Source organism: Buteo buteo, chromosome 4 (genome assembly GCF_964188355.1).
Source record: "Buteo buteo chromosome 4, bButBut1.hap1.1, whole genome shotgun sequence".
Lineage (NCBI taxonomy): Eukaryota > Metazoa > Chordata > Aves > Accipitriformes > Accipitridae > Buteo > Buteo buteo.
This window is the reverse complement of record NC_134174.1, coordinates 8,529,506-8,546,195: the sequence shown is the minus strand read 5'-3', so window position 1 is coordinate 8,546,195 and position 16,690 is coordinate 8,529,506. Positions and strand designations below refer to the sequence as shown.

The window sequence follows — 16,690 nt, the reverse complement described above, 5'->3', positions numbered from 1 at the left end:
CTGGAGAATTTGTTTGTATCCAGGACAAAAAAAGTAAGGACATTGGTAATCTAACATTTACAAATATATCCCATGCAGTAAAGTGAAGTAGAGTTCTATTTGAGTTCTTTTCTTCTTTCAAGTTCAAAAATGAGACAGATACAGACCTCTCGACTTACCTGTTGGCACTTGAATTGGATTCTATAAGCTGTCAGGTGTCTGTGCTTGCCAAAGGGATGAAAGAGTCATCTGCAGCTTTGATAATAGCATTCTCTATTTCTTTTTTTTTTCACAGCTCCATTCAACCCTCCTAATGCTGCAGACAGTATGGTCAAATTCGATGCCTATGGAGATGGAATAGGACGATACAACGTGTTCAATTTCCAGTACACTGGAGGCAGATACTCCTATGTGAAGGTTGGTCAGTGGGCAGAAACCTTGTCACTTGAGGTGGACTCCATCCACTGGTCCAGGAACTCTGTCCCTGTCTCCCAGTGCAGTGACCCTTGTGCTCCTAACGAGATGAAGAATATGCAACCAGGAGATGTCTGCTGTTGGATTTGTATTCCCTGTGAAACCTATGAGTACCTGGCTGATGAATTCACTTGTGCAGACTGCGGGCCTGGAAAATGGCCCACAGCTGACCTGACTGGCTGTTACGACCTACCAGAAGACTACATCAAGTGGGAAGATGCTTGGGCGATAGGTCCTGTTACCATCGCATGCCTGGGCTTTATTTGTACTTCCATGGTCATTGGGGTGTTCATCAAGCACAACAATACCCCCTTGGTCAAAGCCTCTGGCCGTGAACTGTGCTACATATTGCTCTTTGGGGTCTTCCTGTCTTACAGCATGACTTTCTTCTTCATAGCCAAGCCTTCTCCAGCTATCTGCACCCTGCGTCGTTTGGGGCTAGGAAGTTCCTTTGCTGTCTGCTACTCTGCCCTTCTGACAAAAACGAACTGCATAGCCAGAATATTCGACGGCGTAAAGAACGGTGCTCAAAGGCCAAAGTTCATCAGCCCCAGCTCTCAGGTCTTCATCTGCCTGAGTCTCATTTTGGTACAGATTGTGGTGGTGTCCGTGTGGCTTATCTTGGAGGCCCCTGGCACCAGGCGGTACACTCTTCCTGAGAAGAGAGAGACCGTCATATTGAAATGCAACGTCAAAGATTCCAGTATGTTAATCTCCTTAACATATGATGTAATCCTCGTAGTCTTATGCACTGTATATGCCTTCAAAACAAGGAAATGTCCAGAGAACTTCAACGAAGCCAAGTTTATCGGTTTCACAATGTACACAACGTGCATCATTTGGCTGGCCTTTCTCCCCATATTTTATGTGACATCCAGTGACTACAGAGTAAGTCTTTGGATATCTGTTTCCATAAATCATATGCATCACTTTAGAGGACCATGTCAGCATTCACTAAAAGCTTCTTCCACTCCTTTTGCCCCCTGGATCCCTTGCAAACAAGCCCTGTTTCAATGTTAATGTCCACCTAAGCATATTACCAAATTTGAGCTTATTTCTAAGAAAGATCGTCTCATTTCATGAGCATGTACAGTTACAGGTGAAAGGGATTAGCACTATCAGTCTGACTGTGATAGAGGCAGAGCATATGGATTTAGTATTCGTATTGGTACAGCAGTTTCTGAAGTCACAGTCCTAAGAGAAAAACTTAGTAGATCATGAGCTAGAATGAGTCATGATGAGTTATTTGGTGGAGGTGGGCCTTAAATAAAAACTAAACTAACTAGTCTCCTTCTGCAAAAGAATCTGCCATTCAAACATGGTATTTTCTTCCAAATAAAAAAGGTAAGGAAAGAATTTCAAAGTTTCCTGTGAAACAGAGTTGTTAAAAAAAAAAAATACAACAAATGTTATCCTTGAATAGAGAACTTTTTATTCTTTCTCCACTTTGTAGGGGATAAAACACTTACCTCACTAAGCAGAAAATATTGGTCAGCCTTCAACAACAAACTTAAAAAAACATTAAATTGCTTAAACTGCCACATGGTGTTGCAAATCTTCAAGTTCAATAAAATCATATTTTTGGACAGAAGGAAATTGTCTCAGAAAGAGATTCAGATCTGCTCCACTGGAAATCTCACAGTTATTATGATGTGAGAAGTGACTGCTGGAGTTGGCCCTAACAGCAGTTTGCATTGAATTAATTCAACCTTCTGCCCAGAAGAAAGGTAGATTAGCTAAGGGTGGCATTATTACCAGTAGTACGTACATGAAATAGCATGTAAAACTGTGAAGATAATAATGTCACTTAGCATACTTTTGGTGTGACCACCCTGGAACAGTATATTTAGTACTATTTTTCTCAGTTTAGGAAAGGTACTGAAAACCTCAAGAAAACAAGGATAGATAATAAATGATGCAGTAAGATATGCAGAGTGACAGTAAAAGAGCTAAATATATTTAGTCTAGACAAGAGTAAACCCAGGGAGATGTGATCACAGACTATAAATAATTTCAAGGCAACAAAAAGAGAGAAAGGGATTATTCAGTCTCAGGAGAAGTTAGAATGGTGAGTAATGGATGGAAGCTAATGAGGAAAAACTGTAAGGAAGGCACTAGGGAACAGCTCTGGACACCCAAAGTAATCAGGAAGATAGACACAGAAGGAAGGTAATATCGGTGCAGACAGCCACATCAGCTGGCAGCACAGACACTAATGGTCAAGAGGAGCATGACTTGATTGCTCAAGCAGCATTTTTCAGCCTTATCTCCCAAGCAGGATTTTTGAAACCACCTGTAGGCATTTAATTTAAATGCAAGGTTCCAAATACGCTAACTCAGGTCCTACCAAATTGACAGAAAATGCTTTTAACACCTTTTTTGATACTTTCATGACATGTCAGAGCTTTTTGAAAATCCCATTCTAGATGTCTGCACTTCTGGGGGTCCTTTGAAAAGCCCATATTTAATTTCCAAGGAGAGTTACCTGTTGACTCTGAATCAGCCTGTGCCATCCTAATGTAGACCAATACTGGTGGCATCACCAACAAATAACCTTAGAACCAATAAATAATCTTGTGGCCTGCTGCCACAAGTCACAGACTTCCAGTCTTCATCATCATAGGAGTCTCCATTTCCCAACTCAACAAACATAGGCTGCCCAGTTCTTCTCTAGTACGGACCAGGCTTTTGTACCTGCAGAGTGTCCGAGAAGATCCAGTCCACCTTTCTCTCATCACATCTGACGCTGCAAATTCTGCTGACCTCCTCCCGTAGCTCCTTATACTTGGCACCAGAGATCCTCCACATCTCCTCCAGAAAAGGAGAACGACTCCCCCAGCCCCTCAGACGTCCCTGCAGCCCCAAAGCTGCGGAGCTGCCTCTTCCCTCAGGAGCTCAGTCCGGGTCAATCCGGGTATGCCAGGGATAGTTGCCCCTGCGGGCGGTGGGGACCGTGCCCTGAGACATCGCCCTTGCTCTGCACACAAACACAGCCTTCAGCAGAGCTTCTAGCCCTCTTCTGTGCAAATTTCTGCACACTGCTGAACCTGTTAGCTGCCCAGCACCTCCAGAGGGCTCTTCCCAGCACCTGTAAGAAGCGTGCCCAACCTTACCTAACCAAGAGTCAGCTCAAACCAAAGCTCCAAGCTGGTCAAGGACAGCTGACGGAGCTCCTTAGGAGCTGATGGAGGTCGCTAGAAGTCACAGCCTCCCGCAACAATCCTCTCCCAGCAGCAGTAAGGCACGCTGGCATTCCTTGCAGTGCTCCCAAGAACTCTCCAATGATCCCAGAAGTTGTTCCCAGAAGGTCTAGAAGGTCCCAAAGCAGAAGCCAGACACTGGTCTGCAAACTGCTGCGTTTGGTGGCTGACTCTGTTAGCTGCCCTGTCAAAAATCTGAAGGACAGCTCCTGGAAAAGACAGATTTCTCTGATGCCATTGATTTTCATGCAGAGATCCACACTGATTTCAGAATCAAAGGTACAATGAGACCTGATATGATTAAATAAGCACACATAACATAAATTCACAGCAGCCCCAGTATCTAGTACATTTAAGGGAATTTTCAACCTGACCACCTCAGACGAAAGAAATCCAGCAGTAACACAGGAAGGGAAAAGTCTGGGCGTTAAACTGGCTATAACCAAATAAGGTTTCAAAAGTTCCTACTGTTTAGACAGTTTCTCCCTGCATTTTTTAGGGGTAATTCTGGCTCAAGGAGCTCTCATCCCCGGCAGTTTTTCCTGCCTGGTCTAGCAGGATTGCCTCCATTCTGCCAGCACACCAATGTCTCTTCTGCCTCTTACCAGTGAGGCTGGGTTACGCATCAAACCACTGAAGTGACCTGGGTTAAAAGGAACCCTATGGGATGGGGCTATTTTTAACCTAAATCATTTCATTGATTGAGTGTATAATTATGTCAGCCCAGCTGAACTGCTCCGGGAGGCATGAACCCATGCAGAGCAGGGTGGGGAGGAGGGCTTTGTTAGTGAAGAGAACTTAACTTGAAACCACCGCCTTCATTTATTCTTGTTTTATAAGAAAACACCCAATCCTGTTTCACCTGTACAGTGCCCGGTTCAATACGTACCCCAGAATGACTGCAGAGCCCTGTGGACAAAATGTAGAGAAGTGAAGGAGAAAGTGCAGCTGGAAACACTAAGGTGTCCCTTTCTCATTCTGTCCCTGTAGGCTTTTCCATGTTCACTCAACCTGTGAAAGCTGGGCACCTTTTCATGGTGTTTGCCACATCTACCTTGGGTAAAGAGTTAGTATTATAAGATCACATTTATTATACTCACTGCTGACAAAGCACTTGGTGCTCAGTATATATATAAAGCCATTCCCTACTCTATTTTTCATTTTGCTCCAATTATTTCTGACAAGAAGATATGAGAAGCATTCCCATGGAAGAAGGCTAATCTCCAAGGATGGCAAGAGTGTAACTAAGGAAAAACAAGCTGTGGATGTATGATCATTCAAATTAAGCAGTAGAGTTTAAAGCGGTTTAATTCAACATCTTATTTAAGGAATCTGCTTGGAAGAAAAGAATATAAACTGAAAATGAGGCAGTAAACTGGCACCTAGTTATACCATTGAACAAAAAGGAAGAAAGATAGGCAGTGCCAGCAAAGTTACACTAACAAATGCCCCAAGACAACTATGCTAAAATCCTGCAGCCTCACAATTCATTTCTGAGCCCAAAAACTTACGTCTCAAGGTCAGGTCACCCTTCAGGCCCAGTCTGACAAATGCCACCAGCTCTTATGTTTACTCCAAATCACACCTCTATTCCTGCAAGGGATTGTTCAGCTTCTCTGATTGGGATTGAGGCTGGAGACTAAACTGGTTTTCAAATGGATGCTTTGCATGGGGAATCTAATGTAAACCCCCATAAAGTATGGTATGTGCAAGCCAGTTTCCATTGCAGCCAGCTTTGCTCAGATATTGCGTAAGTGTTACAGAGGATTTCCTGATCAATTTAGAAATCAAGGGCATGAGAGATGATAGAAAGAGAGCAGAACTATCCTTTCTGTACTCAACTGAGGGAGAACACACTCAGTCAATCTTCCCCTGGTACGCAGAGACACAGGGCACACTCAGCACCGTGCACAGGGCACACTCAGCACCGTGCACAGGGCACACTCAGCACCATGCACCTCACTCCTATGATCCCAGGATTGTGGAAGATAAGGATGCGACAGACGTTCAAGCCAGCCTGTACCAGTGCAAACCCCCCAGGACTGTGATTCCTGCTGTTGTATAATAATGCTTCTAATATTCTGCATTTCAGAGCTTTCCATACTGAAACACAGCACTTTGCACCCACTCTCTCCTAGGTGCAAACCACCACCATGTGCATCTCTGTGAGTCTGAGCGGCTTTGTCGTGCTGGGCTGCTTGTTCGCGCCCAAGGTGCACATCATCCTCTTCCAGCCCCAGAAGAACGTGGTCACTCACAGGCTCCATCTCAACAGGTTCAGTGTCAGTGGGACCGGGACCACTTACTCCCAGTGTAAGTAACAAAACTGCCACTTTTTTATAAGGATGTGGGTTTGCGGTGGGTTTGGGGAAAGACGAAATAGGGGGTTTACCAGCAACAAAAAGACCTTTATAGGCTGACCTGCGTACCCGGTGGAAACACCACTTCATTAGTGTCTGGAGAAAAAAACTCATCTCCCTCCCATGGGAATCAGCTCAGAGCCCACTCTGAAGCTCCCTCAAGTCAGCGGAAAGCTTTCGATGGGCTCTGACCCCAGCTCGCTGCACAAAGCAAGTAGAGCCTGACACTCGCTGTCACTCTCGCAGCAGCAACAGGAACAGATTGCCCTGGAGTATTCCTGTCAAAGTGACATGCGAACAGGACCTGGGCCACGATACAGCATGCTCTCAATGGCTTTTATCGCCTGCATTATAAGGAAAGGCTCCAAGTCTGCAGCAAATGCATACAAGGGATGCCATAAACTCCATCTGTATGTGGAGTGTGAGCAATATTCTTTGTAAGTGCCACAGCTGGGAGAAGTAGTGAGTGCTCTGTTGCAAGGACAGCTCATCTGCTCTGCCTCCCTCCTTTCCTTCATCCTCAGTCTCTTCATCCCAAGCGGATTCACATCTGTTATTTTGTTTTGAGGCTGTTGCTCCTCTTCTGGGTCAGTTGCTCAGAGGCTTTTTTTGATTTAAAAAAAAAAAAAAAATAGATCACCTGTATGGTTGTTGTCAGGTTTTTTTCCGTGTCAAGCTTAACTGGTCAAGCATGGGAGCACCCAGCACCTTGTTCACAGAGCTCTGTGGACAGCATGTCTAACCTGGAAAGCTAATTGAAAAAGGACATGACAACTATAAAGAGGCACGGAATAAGAAACACAGGAAAGGTGGTACGCAGAACAAGGCTTGCCAGCAAGTTCACACTAACCTAGCCTCAGGTTTTTGAGTATCGCCTGAATTTCAAAATGGGCTAGAAACCGTTGGCAGTTCAGATTTCAGACAGAACATGGAAGGAACTTTGGGACCCTGCTGTGTATCACATTGGCAGGGATTAGGAGGTAAAGGGGTCCCAGTCATCTCTGGCTTTCCCACCTCAAACCATACCGTGTGTGAATGCCCAGGGTCCCTTAACAAGAGAACAGCCATGTGGTTCTGCTCATCCCCCATCTCATCATAGTCAGGATGGCATCCAGTCCTGACACCCGAACCCAAAATCTCCTTGCTGTTTTGGAAAACTAAAACCAAGAGAGATGAGATGGCCCTAAGTGTCCAAAGTGCTCAGCACTCCCAAAAGACCAATGGATTCCTAATAAACTTTAGAAACTTGGTCCCTTGATGAAGTGGTAAGTCCCATGAGATTATTTTCACCCCTTATGAATTTTGTATAAGTGGTCTTTCCAAGTTCTTTAATTCTCTCATACTACAGAATAAGCTTAGTCAGAAACCATTTTGATTCATGGATACTTTTGTACAGGATCACATTTTGGAATTTAATATTTTTATTATAACAGCTGGATAATACATGTGTGTGCACAAGCATGCATGCAACTGAAAACATCCTCAATGCACATCTTTACATTAAAAGCCTACTTTTTCAGGTTTGTGAATGGCTTTAAGACATTAAGGAAAGCATAAAAATCCAGACTTACAATCTCTTACTACTTCATTGTCTAGAAAGGTGGCTGCAGTCATTTACTTCTACTGCTTACACCTAGCTGAATAAGGGCTGCTCATCTTTGTTGGTCTTTTCAGCCCATGGCAAGACATGGACCTGGAAGTAGGACTAAAAGGTCCATCACATACAATGGAAAAAGCCCTATAGTTTCCATCTGGGACAGTTGTTTGGGAAAATAACACTGAGAACTCAGTGTCTAACAGCACCAATATTTTTAAGAAGGAAAATTTTCCCTTACTCCCTTCCATTTATTTGTAAATTAGTTTAAATAAATTTTCTTTTTTTTTCTTAACTGTTTAGTCATTTATAAACCTCCAAAACCGTTGTAATCCAAATCGATTCTAATCCGTGTCTAAAATATTCCTCTCATCAGTCCCAGAGCTGTCAGCTTGTTTTTATTTTGGTCTTGATGGTGTTTTCATCAGTCAGAAACTGCTTAATATGAGACTGATCAAAATTAGCTCCAGGGCATTCTAGTAACAACAACATCCGAAAAGCCTGTTCTTATTCATTATCAGAGCTTTAGGGGACAGGGGTACCCAAGTTGCTCGAATGGGCGGTGTGTTTCCTACCCGCACGGATTCCCACCTCCATTGCATCTCAGGGCTGCCACCACCTCTTCACTCCATCAGTCATTAATGCTATGAGCATAGTGGGTCACGAACAGCAAGTGACTCAGACAATTTGTAACACAGTTCCTTGAACCGTGAAAACTGGCCAAACGCTATGAGAAAAGATGACACTCGTGATGGTCTTGGGTAGTGTTAAGTGTTCGCTCTGAAGGTGTATTGCAATTACATCCCTAAAGCGAGCAGTGGAGGGAGGGCCTGAGGCAATGGTCAGCCGCGTGAGCTGCAGGCGGTGTGGTTGGTAGTGGCCATGAGAGCTGAACTGGGCACCTCATGTCGTCATCTGGAGACAGCTCCTCGTCTTTGCTACGTGCTCTGCAGAAAGTAAGGGCAGTTGAATACTTGACTGCTAAGTGAGGAAACTTGTTTTAGAGGCACCGAGCTTTGATCATTTTGACAGCTGAAGTCTGGACTACAAAAGAACATAGACTTAAGCTGAAGAGAGGCACGATATATCTGTACCTAGGTATATGACACATTTTGAAACGTACTTACCTGTACACATTTATTTGAATCCAAAAACTCACATTTGGCAGAATGCTGCATAGGTTCTGCTTCTCCTGCCATGTTTCCCTCATCGGGATGTTCCCAAGTTTGTCTGTCGCCTGTTTTATGGGCTTGGCAGAGGCATTACCATAAGGTAGGATGTCAGCACTCATAAAACTTCCCAGAGAGCTCAGGACTGATTTAAGCACCTGCATGATTCAGGCTGAGCTTTTACACCCAGAAGATGTCATTCATCCATGTCCACATGGAGAGCTGCACACAGACTTGAGCTCCTCCAGGTGTCCTCCACAGGGGTAAGAAAAAGAATTGAAGCTACTGTTTATAGCCAGACTGGTAAATTTTCTCTCTCAGAATTTATTTTCCCAGCCCTTGCTTCAAACTAGCCCTGATAGATGGCTTTTATACATGATTAACTCACAGCTGTCCAGCTGTGAGCACGAGTAGAGGAGGTGGCACACAGACAGCAGGTTTGAATCTGCCTGTTCCTGACTATGTAGGCATGCTGCAAGGTGCCCATGGCAGTGCTGGGTTCTTGCATTTCACCTCTGGTTCTTTGCCTTGGATTATCTAAGCAAAATGAGGGAAGGCCAGGAAAGAGGAGATCAAAAGCATGATTTGCAGCCACATCAAGACTTCTGGTCATGTCACACATTTGTAGTTGGCCTCAACAAAAGGCAAAATGGAGGTGAAGTGTCTCTAGCAGATCCAGCAATATTTCAGAAAACTCCTTGGCTGTTGCTATAAGACACAATGTGAAACTCAGAACACTGCAGGGCCAGCGATTAACATTGCTGAGGTCTGTAAGGAAAAGCAAGCTCTTCTGTTCTGTCCCAGAGACAGCTGGATGCTCAGTGTGAACACTTTACTCCACCCAGCAGAGTTAATAACACCTCCCAGCACTACAAGAGAGGTACATGCTGTGGAGGAAGCCTGGGAACCCAAAAGGCAAGGCCACTTGTTTCTCGCCTACCACCATATTTCTCTGTCCAGCTTTGACATCCTTCTAAACCAGTTACTGTAGTATCTGAGCTATTCATGCTCTTCAGTGTGCTGGACTTCAAAAAAACCCTGAAGTGAGAAAAGTTCTGGGTGGGTGACTGATGTTCACAAGAATGAAATGCTTTTGCCTGCAGTCATACTGCAGTAGAACGGGGATTTGAATCAGGTCTCCTAAGCAGTACCAATTTTTCTATTTGCCAACAATAAGAAGAAACAAAAATAACAACCATAATAAAAATTTCAGGTCAATGTGCTGCCATATTATACCCTGTTAAAAACAGAATACAAAACCCAATAGTTAATTTTCACAAAATCATAGACATGATGCCCTGTGACCTTTTACCTACAATGACTGCTTTCATGTATGTGACTCACAACACATATCCATGTTGTGGGAGATCAGACTCCACCTACCTAATTCAGAGCAGGGGCTCATTCTTGGCTCTCCTGTTTATCAGGAATACGTCCTGCCCTCTGAGTAGAAGGTTAGTCCAATAGGTGCCTCTAAATTTCTCTTGTTAAAGCAGTTCTGTTTTCCATAAAATATTTATTCAGTCAATGAAAGAATTAGAAATAGTAGCTGGTTTGAAGAAAGAATGACTTGTTCTAAAAATGATGCTGAGCCTCTTTAAAGAACCAGTCTGCCACTGAGAGTGTAGCCAGCACCAGTTTTGGAAGATTGAGCATGCCCTTGTCAGCTGCATAAATTGCTTTTTACACTGGATGATTGAGTTTACTAAGTCATTGCTTGCTGTGTGTTTTCTTTGGTGAAGGCATCACATTTCTCTGGGTCACTGTTATCATTAACCTAATGTATCTTTCAAAAAACAGCTTTATGGTGCCGTGAGCAGAGATGTCACGGAGTATCTGAAAACATATTCCTGATGTCCAATGGATAATTTTAACAAAGATGGACAAACCAGCTTGCTTTTAAATTAAAATTCACAAGACTTTAGCAGAATGGTAATATATCCTACAGTCAAAATACAAATACATTTAGAAATACATTCTGATACTCAGATTCAATTGTCATATCACTGGAGCAATGAAAACCTGTTGTATAAAATATTAGGCAATGTAGATAAGGGTTTCAGAATCTGGCCCTCATCTCTGAATGCACATTGAATCCTGATTTGGACCTCCTAGAAATGAAGGGTATTATGGCCAGAAAATATTCTGGGATTAGGTGAGAAATAATCTTGCTTTCAAATTCAGTTATTCAAAAATTTCTTTACTCCATCCAACATGTGCTTAGAATTCTTTTTTTTTTATTTATAAAGTAGACCAACACACAGTCCTAATATGCAAAGGTGGATTCTCTCCTGGATTTAAAAATGCATATATTTTATTTCAGGAATGTCCATTCCAATTATGTGAAAGCTCAAAGGATCAGACCTTAGCATTTCTTGCCAATAAAACACAAAAAATCCAAAGGTTCACTTTTTATTCTATAGGGATACCTTAGTACCACTCTAGCTATATTAGTTCACACTAGCATGCAAAGGGCTATAAACTGAGACCCAGTGGTGCAGAATCATCAAAAAAAATTCATGTATTTTATTCAGACTCTTCTTGGAGGAGCTTAGTCACCCTAAGAGCTCTCAATGGTCGGCAAAGAGAAATCAGATTCCTCCAGAGGATGCTTCAGCCTCAGAGCTGAATCGCCTGGTAGAGGTGCAAGCAGTACCTCCATCACCTCCACTGCTGACAGAGTCACGTACACTGACTTTTCATTGGGCACCTTGGTTAAATTGGGTCAGATGGTCCAGATCAACATAAATTCTAATCCTGTGTGTTGTAATTTTTCGCTACGCTGAAGTCAGTTTATTTTCCCCTCTCTTTCTCTTTCAGCATCTGCTAGTATGTACGTACCGACCGTCTGCAATGGAAGGGAAGTTCTGGACTCCACCACTTCATCTCTGTGATTGTGACTTGCAGTTCAGTTCTTGAGTTTTTAGACTGTTAGGCAAAATTTTGCACATGTTGTGCACTCCAGAAAACACCAGAAAACATAAGAAATCAAAACAAAACTAGTACCTTTTTTTAGAAACAGTGTAATAAATTATTTTTGAGGATTGTACAGTATATAGTGATGTTCTGGAACTTTTTAGACTGATTTTAGCCCTTCTGTTGTTAACGGTCATAAGGGACATGTAAATAACCATGGTTCACAATGTGCATAGTCCTGCAGTAAGGGAGTGATTTGTTGCAAGCACAGTTGCAATGTTAGGTGACTTCTTTCCTACGAAATTTTTTTGTAGCTCCTTGTTGTAATTAACTTAGACTGCATTTCTATGTTGTATATTACAGTTACCTTACGTGTAACAGATTGGTTTTCTCAGCACAAAACAGCAGTATTAATGTAAAGGCACCAATAATAAAGAGATAAAAGTTTTTCAGCATGGTTTCATTTTTGTTTCTTCCTCCCTCAAGGTCATTACATTTCTCTAGACACCAGGATGGGTAAAAAGGGTAAAAAGTCTACAGTACTAGTGTGTGTACACATGTATCTGTGTATGGGTCTGTGCCTGTGTTACAAAATCCGTATCACATAATATGTGCTTACAATGAATGCTTTGTCAGGGTCAAGTATAAATTCCCTCTCCTTAAAAAAAAAAAATGCACATTATTAAAGCATCTCAAGTGCTCTTCTTGTTATTAAAATGTAGTGTAATTTTCAAAAGTGAAAATGTCTAATTGTGTCTCAATGACATATTAGCAACAAATTTTTGACCGCTGGTTCACTCATTTGGCATAACTTAATGCTGTCATGCACACAATAGATTGGGAGCATATAAAAAACAAAGAGATTTTAGATTAGGTTGGCAAAGATATGGAAGAAAATCTGTCAGAAAATTAGCTAAGACTGTTTTGTACCTCCAGCCAAAACAAAGCTGGTTCAGTTTATCTGCATCAACAGTGCCGTGAAAGGTAATTGGAGCGCCGCTGAAACAGAGACCAAAAGAAGTCAAAAAAGAGAAATACAGGAGACATTTACACACGTCTCTGGGGTGACCTTTGCATTCAAACCAAACGATTCAAGACACACATACCGGCTGCTTAGACAATGGTAAAATAGCTTTAAAATCTGGCTTTTATAACTGCACTCTTAAAGCTGCCCTAACTCTATTGAAACATTCTGAAATCCTCTCTTCTGCTGGGCCCAATAAGTCGTTAAGGAAACAAACACACCTTTGATTAATGTGTCTGGGCATATTTACCTAAGGGCTTGTTCCCGTTGATCTCATTCCAGCTGAGGTCAATAGCAAAATTCTCATTGACTTCAAAGGCAACACCACTGAGGCTTGAAAGGCAGACACTACAGATACATACTGTTGGATGTACATTCTCTGGAGTCCAGTTCTCCTGTGCTTGCAGATGTTTATACTGATTTCTGGAAATGTGCAAGTACTTAGGGCTGAACTGGCAAAGGAAGTAGCTGTTATTTTGAATGTAAAAATTAAAGATGCAGGTTCTTAAAATTCCTACTCACAGATAGATGCCTATTCTTTCTGGACATCCACATGTCCACCAGCGAAGACCTCGTGATGTCTACACTTCTGCAACTGGCTACACCAGCAGCTATTTAAGTCTCTGCATCACAGAGCTGTCTAGTACAAAAATCCCTGTGACTTTCCCCAAAATAGGCATTGTTCAACCCACATTACATGCAGAGCCCTGTATTCAGCTTCTTTCTCTCCACAAGCTCTGAATTGCCTAGTGTTTTGGGCTTGGTTCCCACAAGGGGCAAGCTTTGACAGGTTGGGACTCTTGCTTTCTAAACCAAGACCCCTTAAAGCATCCCAAGTTGGGAAGCTACATTCATTTGACCTTTGTGTGCTCTTTTATGGATTAAGAAGCTGTTCACAGTATGGCAAGAGGTCAGAATATCTGACCATAGTGCTGATGTCCCTGCATCTACATTATCTTTATGGAGCTCTTAAAAATGCCTAAGCCAACGAGAATTTTTTCTCAATCTTTATGAAAAGCAACAATCAAGGTCAAATCCACCTCACCCAACATTCATTGTCTACCGTATAAATAGCTGCATATGAGATCGTCAACCTCTTCTCCCTTTGTACTCAGTGGAGGAAAGTAGGCACAATTCCCCTGGCTTATCTCAGACCGCTACTTTAGGCTGAGATGAATCTCTCCAAACAAAGGCTAGCACAGCTTGCTCAGATCACAACGTTTGCACTGAAAATAAAGGCATTGTGTCAGATGAATTCCACCCCTAGAATCCAAATTGGCATCACTGAAGCTAATTTATAGCAGGTGAGGATCTTACTGTCCCAGAGTTTTTATTCATTTCAATAGGACTATTGAGAAAATGATCCAATGTCTGCATCTGAATATGTGTTATGAATACTTAGGTGCTTTGAAAGCCACTTGCATGTGGGTTTTTCATACAAAAAAAGAAAAAACAAAACACATAGAGCTCTGGAGTTCCAGCTCCACTGAATGTTCCTGACATTTTTGTACTTGGTTTTGTCTTGAAAGCCTTTCACTACTTTCTGTCGGAAGTCCAAGGATGCAGATTATCTGGTATTGCCCCTGATGATTCAAGTAATCCAGTTTCAAAACACAACAAAACAAAAAGGAAAATATCAAAGTCTGGCAGAGGCTTTGCACACCACACTGCCATGAAAATGTCTTCTTTTTTTTTTTTAATGTTGTCTCACTTCATTATTTTAGTTTCTCTGTTTAAAACAGTTCATGGTTTTTGTTCCCAGTTGTGTAAAACTTGGCTTTAGAGTATAAACCTCTGGTGGTCTCCTTATTGCTCCTATCATACGTAAAGATTCGAGTAGTTCGCCTCAAACCGCAGTGGGTCCGGTCATGGTTCCTTGCATGGTGGATGGGAGCCCCAAGTACCTTGGCTGTGAGCACGAACGGTCGTCACACTGCTCTGAGCACTCCCAACCAGGGGAAATGCTGGGGATGAGAGCAAGGCTTAACCCAGCATCTACAGTGTCTTACTGGAGGCTGCAGAAAAGATTAGTTTTCATTCAGAAGCCACAACTTCAGAGTACCTTAGCTCTCTGATATGACTCAAGAGCGCAGAAAGGTTTGTGGAAAACCGATCACTTTTTTTTATTGGCTGAGCAGAAAAATAATAGTCAAAAAAATCATTGCAGGTCAATCTGAAGTAAACAATGTTTGGGTTTTTCTTTTTTTGTCTTTGTTCTTCATATTGGATTTGTTTTTTGTTGTGGGGTTTGGCTTTTGGTTTTTTTTTTGTAGGAGAGGTGTTTCTTTTTTAAGCTTTGAGTGAAGTTTGAAAGCATAAACCAAAATCCACCACGGTAAAGCAAAACATTTTATTTTGTCTTCAAGTGACTGTTTTTTCCTGAATTGATTGAACACAACTGGTTTTAGTCATAGCCAAAGAAATTTCAAAAGGAATTGTCTTTTCAAATTGAAAACATCTAGCACCTGTTTCAAAATGATAAAAACCTATTTAAAAATACCATGTTCTGCCTGAACAAAACAAATCCCCCCAAAAAATCAGTGCAAAATGTCCAAAATATCCTGGCTCCACCCGGGAGTCTCATCTCTGGTTAAAGAGGTTTCTGCTGCAATCCTTCACCCCATTAGTCCATTTAGAGTAAGGGAGACCAAACCCTTAACTCATCACCAAACACAGTCTGATTTCCATGACGTCATGGCCTGCTCATTAACGCTTGCAGGCTGCAAGATGAAAGGCAGAAGCTGTTTATCCAGAGCCACCTCAAAACTTCTCAGCAACGTAGGCAAAGCTGAGTTTTGTCCCTGCAAGAAGAAAAGCGAGCAAGGCCAGGCTGGGCTGTTCTTGCAATAGGAAGGGGATGGGTAGGAAGCAAGGGCTGGGGGAAATCTGGAATGCCGGTCTTCTAGCTTCTCCTGCCTCTAAGGAAATGGCAGGGCCAGGAAGGGTCTTCTCTCTCCCCAGCAGTGCCACTTCCCTACACACACCAAACCCTCCTCCTGAGGCAGCAACGGCAAGCCAGTTAATGACTTCACCGCTGTCTACGACCAGCTGGAAAACAGAGTGTGTTACCCCTAAAGAGAGTGACTTTCTCTTTCTCTTTCTCTTTCCATTTTAATTATGGAAGGAGGCAAGGACAAGGAACAGGCTGTATATAACACCAGAGCTCTCAGAGGTCACTCTTGTACGTCTTTATTCAAGCAAACACATATCCACACAACCTCACTTTGGCTTTTAGGTGCTGTTAGAGCACCAGCCACACAATATAGGGAATCTTAAAGTTTTCTTCCTGATGAGGTCCAGCTCTATACATCCAGAGAAATAACTAAAAGGCAGTGGCAGCTTATGATCAACTCACTTCTCATGTCTCCCTTGCTCCTGCTGCATGTATTCAGTGTGGGCACATCCAACCAGGTGGCTGGGGATGTCACCATACGTTGTGACACACATTGTATATTTTAGGATGAGCCTGACCTCCTTTTATTTCTGTTCCTATCTCCTTACATGTTTGCACAATTCACAAGCATTCAAAAGCAGCAAGAAATAAAAACAAGGGGATTCAGTGAAAGAAGTATACAATGGGAAAGACTAAGAGAGAACGCCACCAAAGATAAGCAGAACTTCCCAAGATTTGTCTTGAGGTTTTCATTCCCTGTTACATTACCTAGAATAGCTATTGAAGGCCTCCATGCTTCATGGTATGGACCAACCAGCAACATTCCTTGCTTAGGAAGAGATGTCATCCCCATTGGTGTGTCAGCACCAATTGTAACTGCTTTTACTCTTACATTGAAGCATTTGTGTTGGCCACTGCTGGAGATGAGTCGACAACCACTGGCTCCTAGACAGCAATAACTGCTGCTATCTTGTCTGATTAGAATTAAGAAGTACCTCGATTTTATGGGTACTACTGGATCTAGCAGGACAGACAAACCAAAAAATGCAAACTTTCCCCTTTACTAACAAAGAGTCCCAGA

The 16,690-nt window shown here is 42.5% G+C and overlaps 1 protein-coding gene across 1 annotated transcript in view; it reads left to right on the top strand.

The window, feature by feature from the left end:
* GRM3 (glutamate metabotropic receptor 3) overlaps positions 1-12,125 on the top strand; it is a 45,001-nt gene extending 32,876 nt beyond the window's left edge. Inside the window, exons 3-5 of the mRNA XM_075026780.1 lie at positions 275-1,341; positions 5,792-5,966; positions 11,597-12,125. Coding sequence (XP_074882881.1) covers positions 275-1,341; positions 5,792-5,966; positions 11,597-11,670 — 1,316 coding nt within the window. The 3' untranslated portion in view covers positions 11,671-12,125. The remainder of the gene's footprint in view (positions 1-274; positions 1,342-5,791; positions 5,967-11,596) is intronic.
* Positions 12,126-16,690: the final 4,565 nt, after the last annotated feature.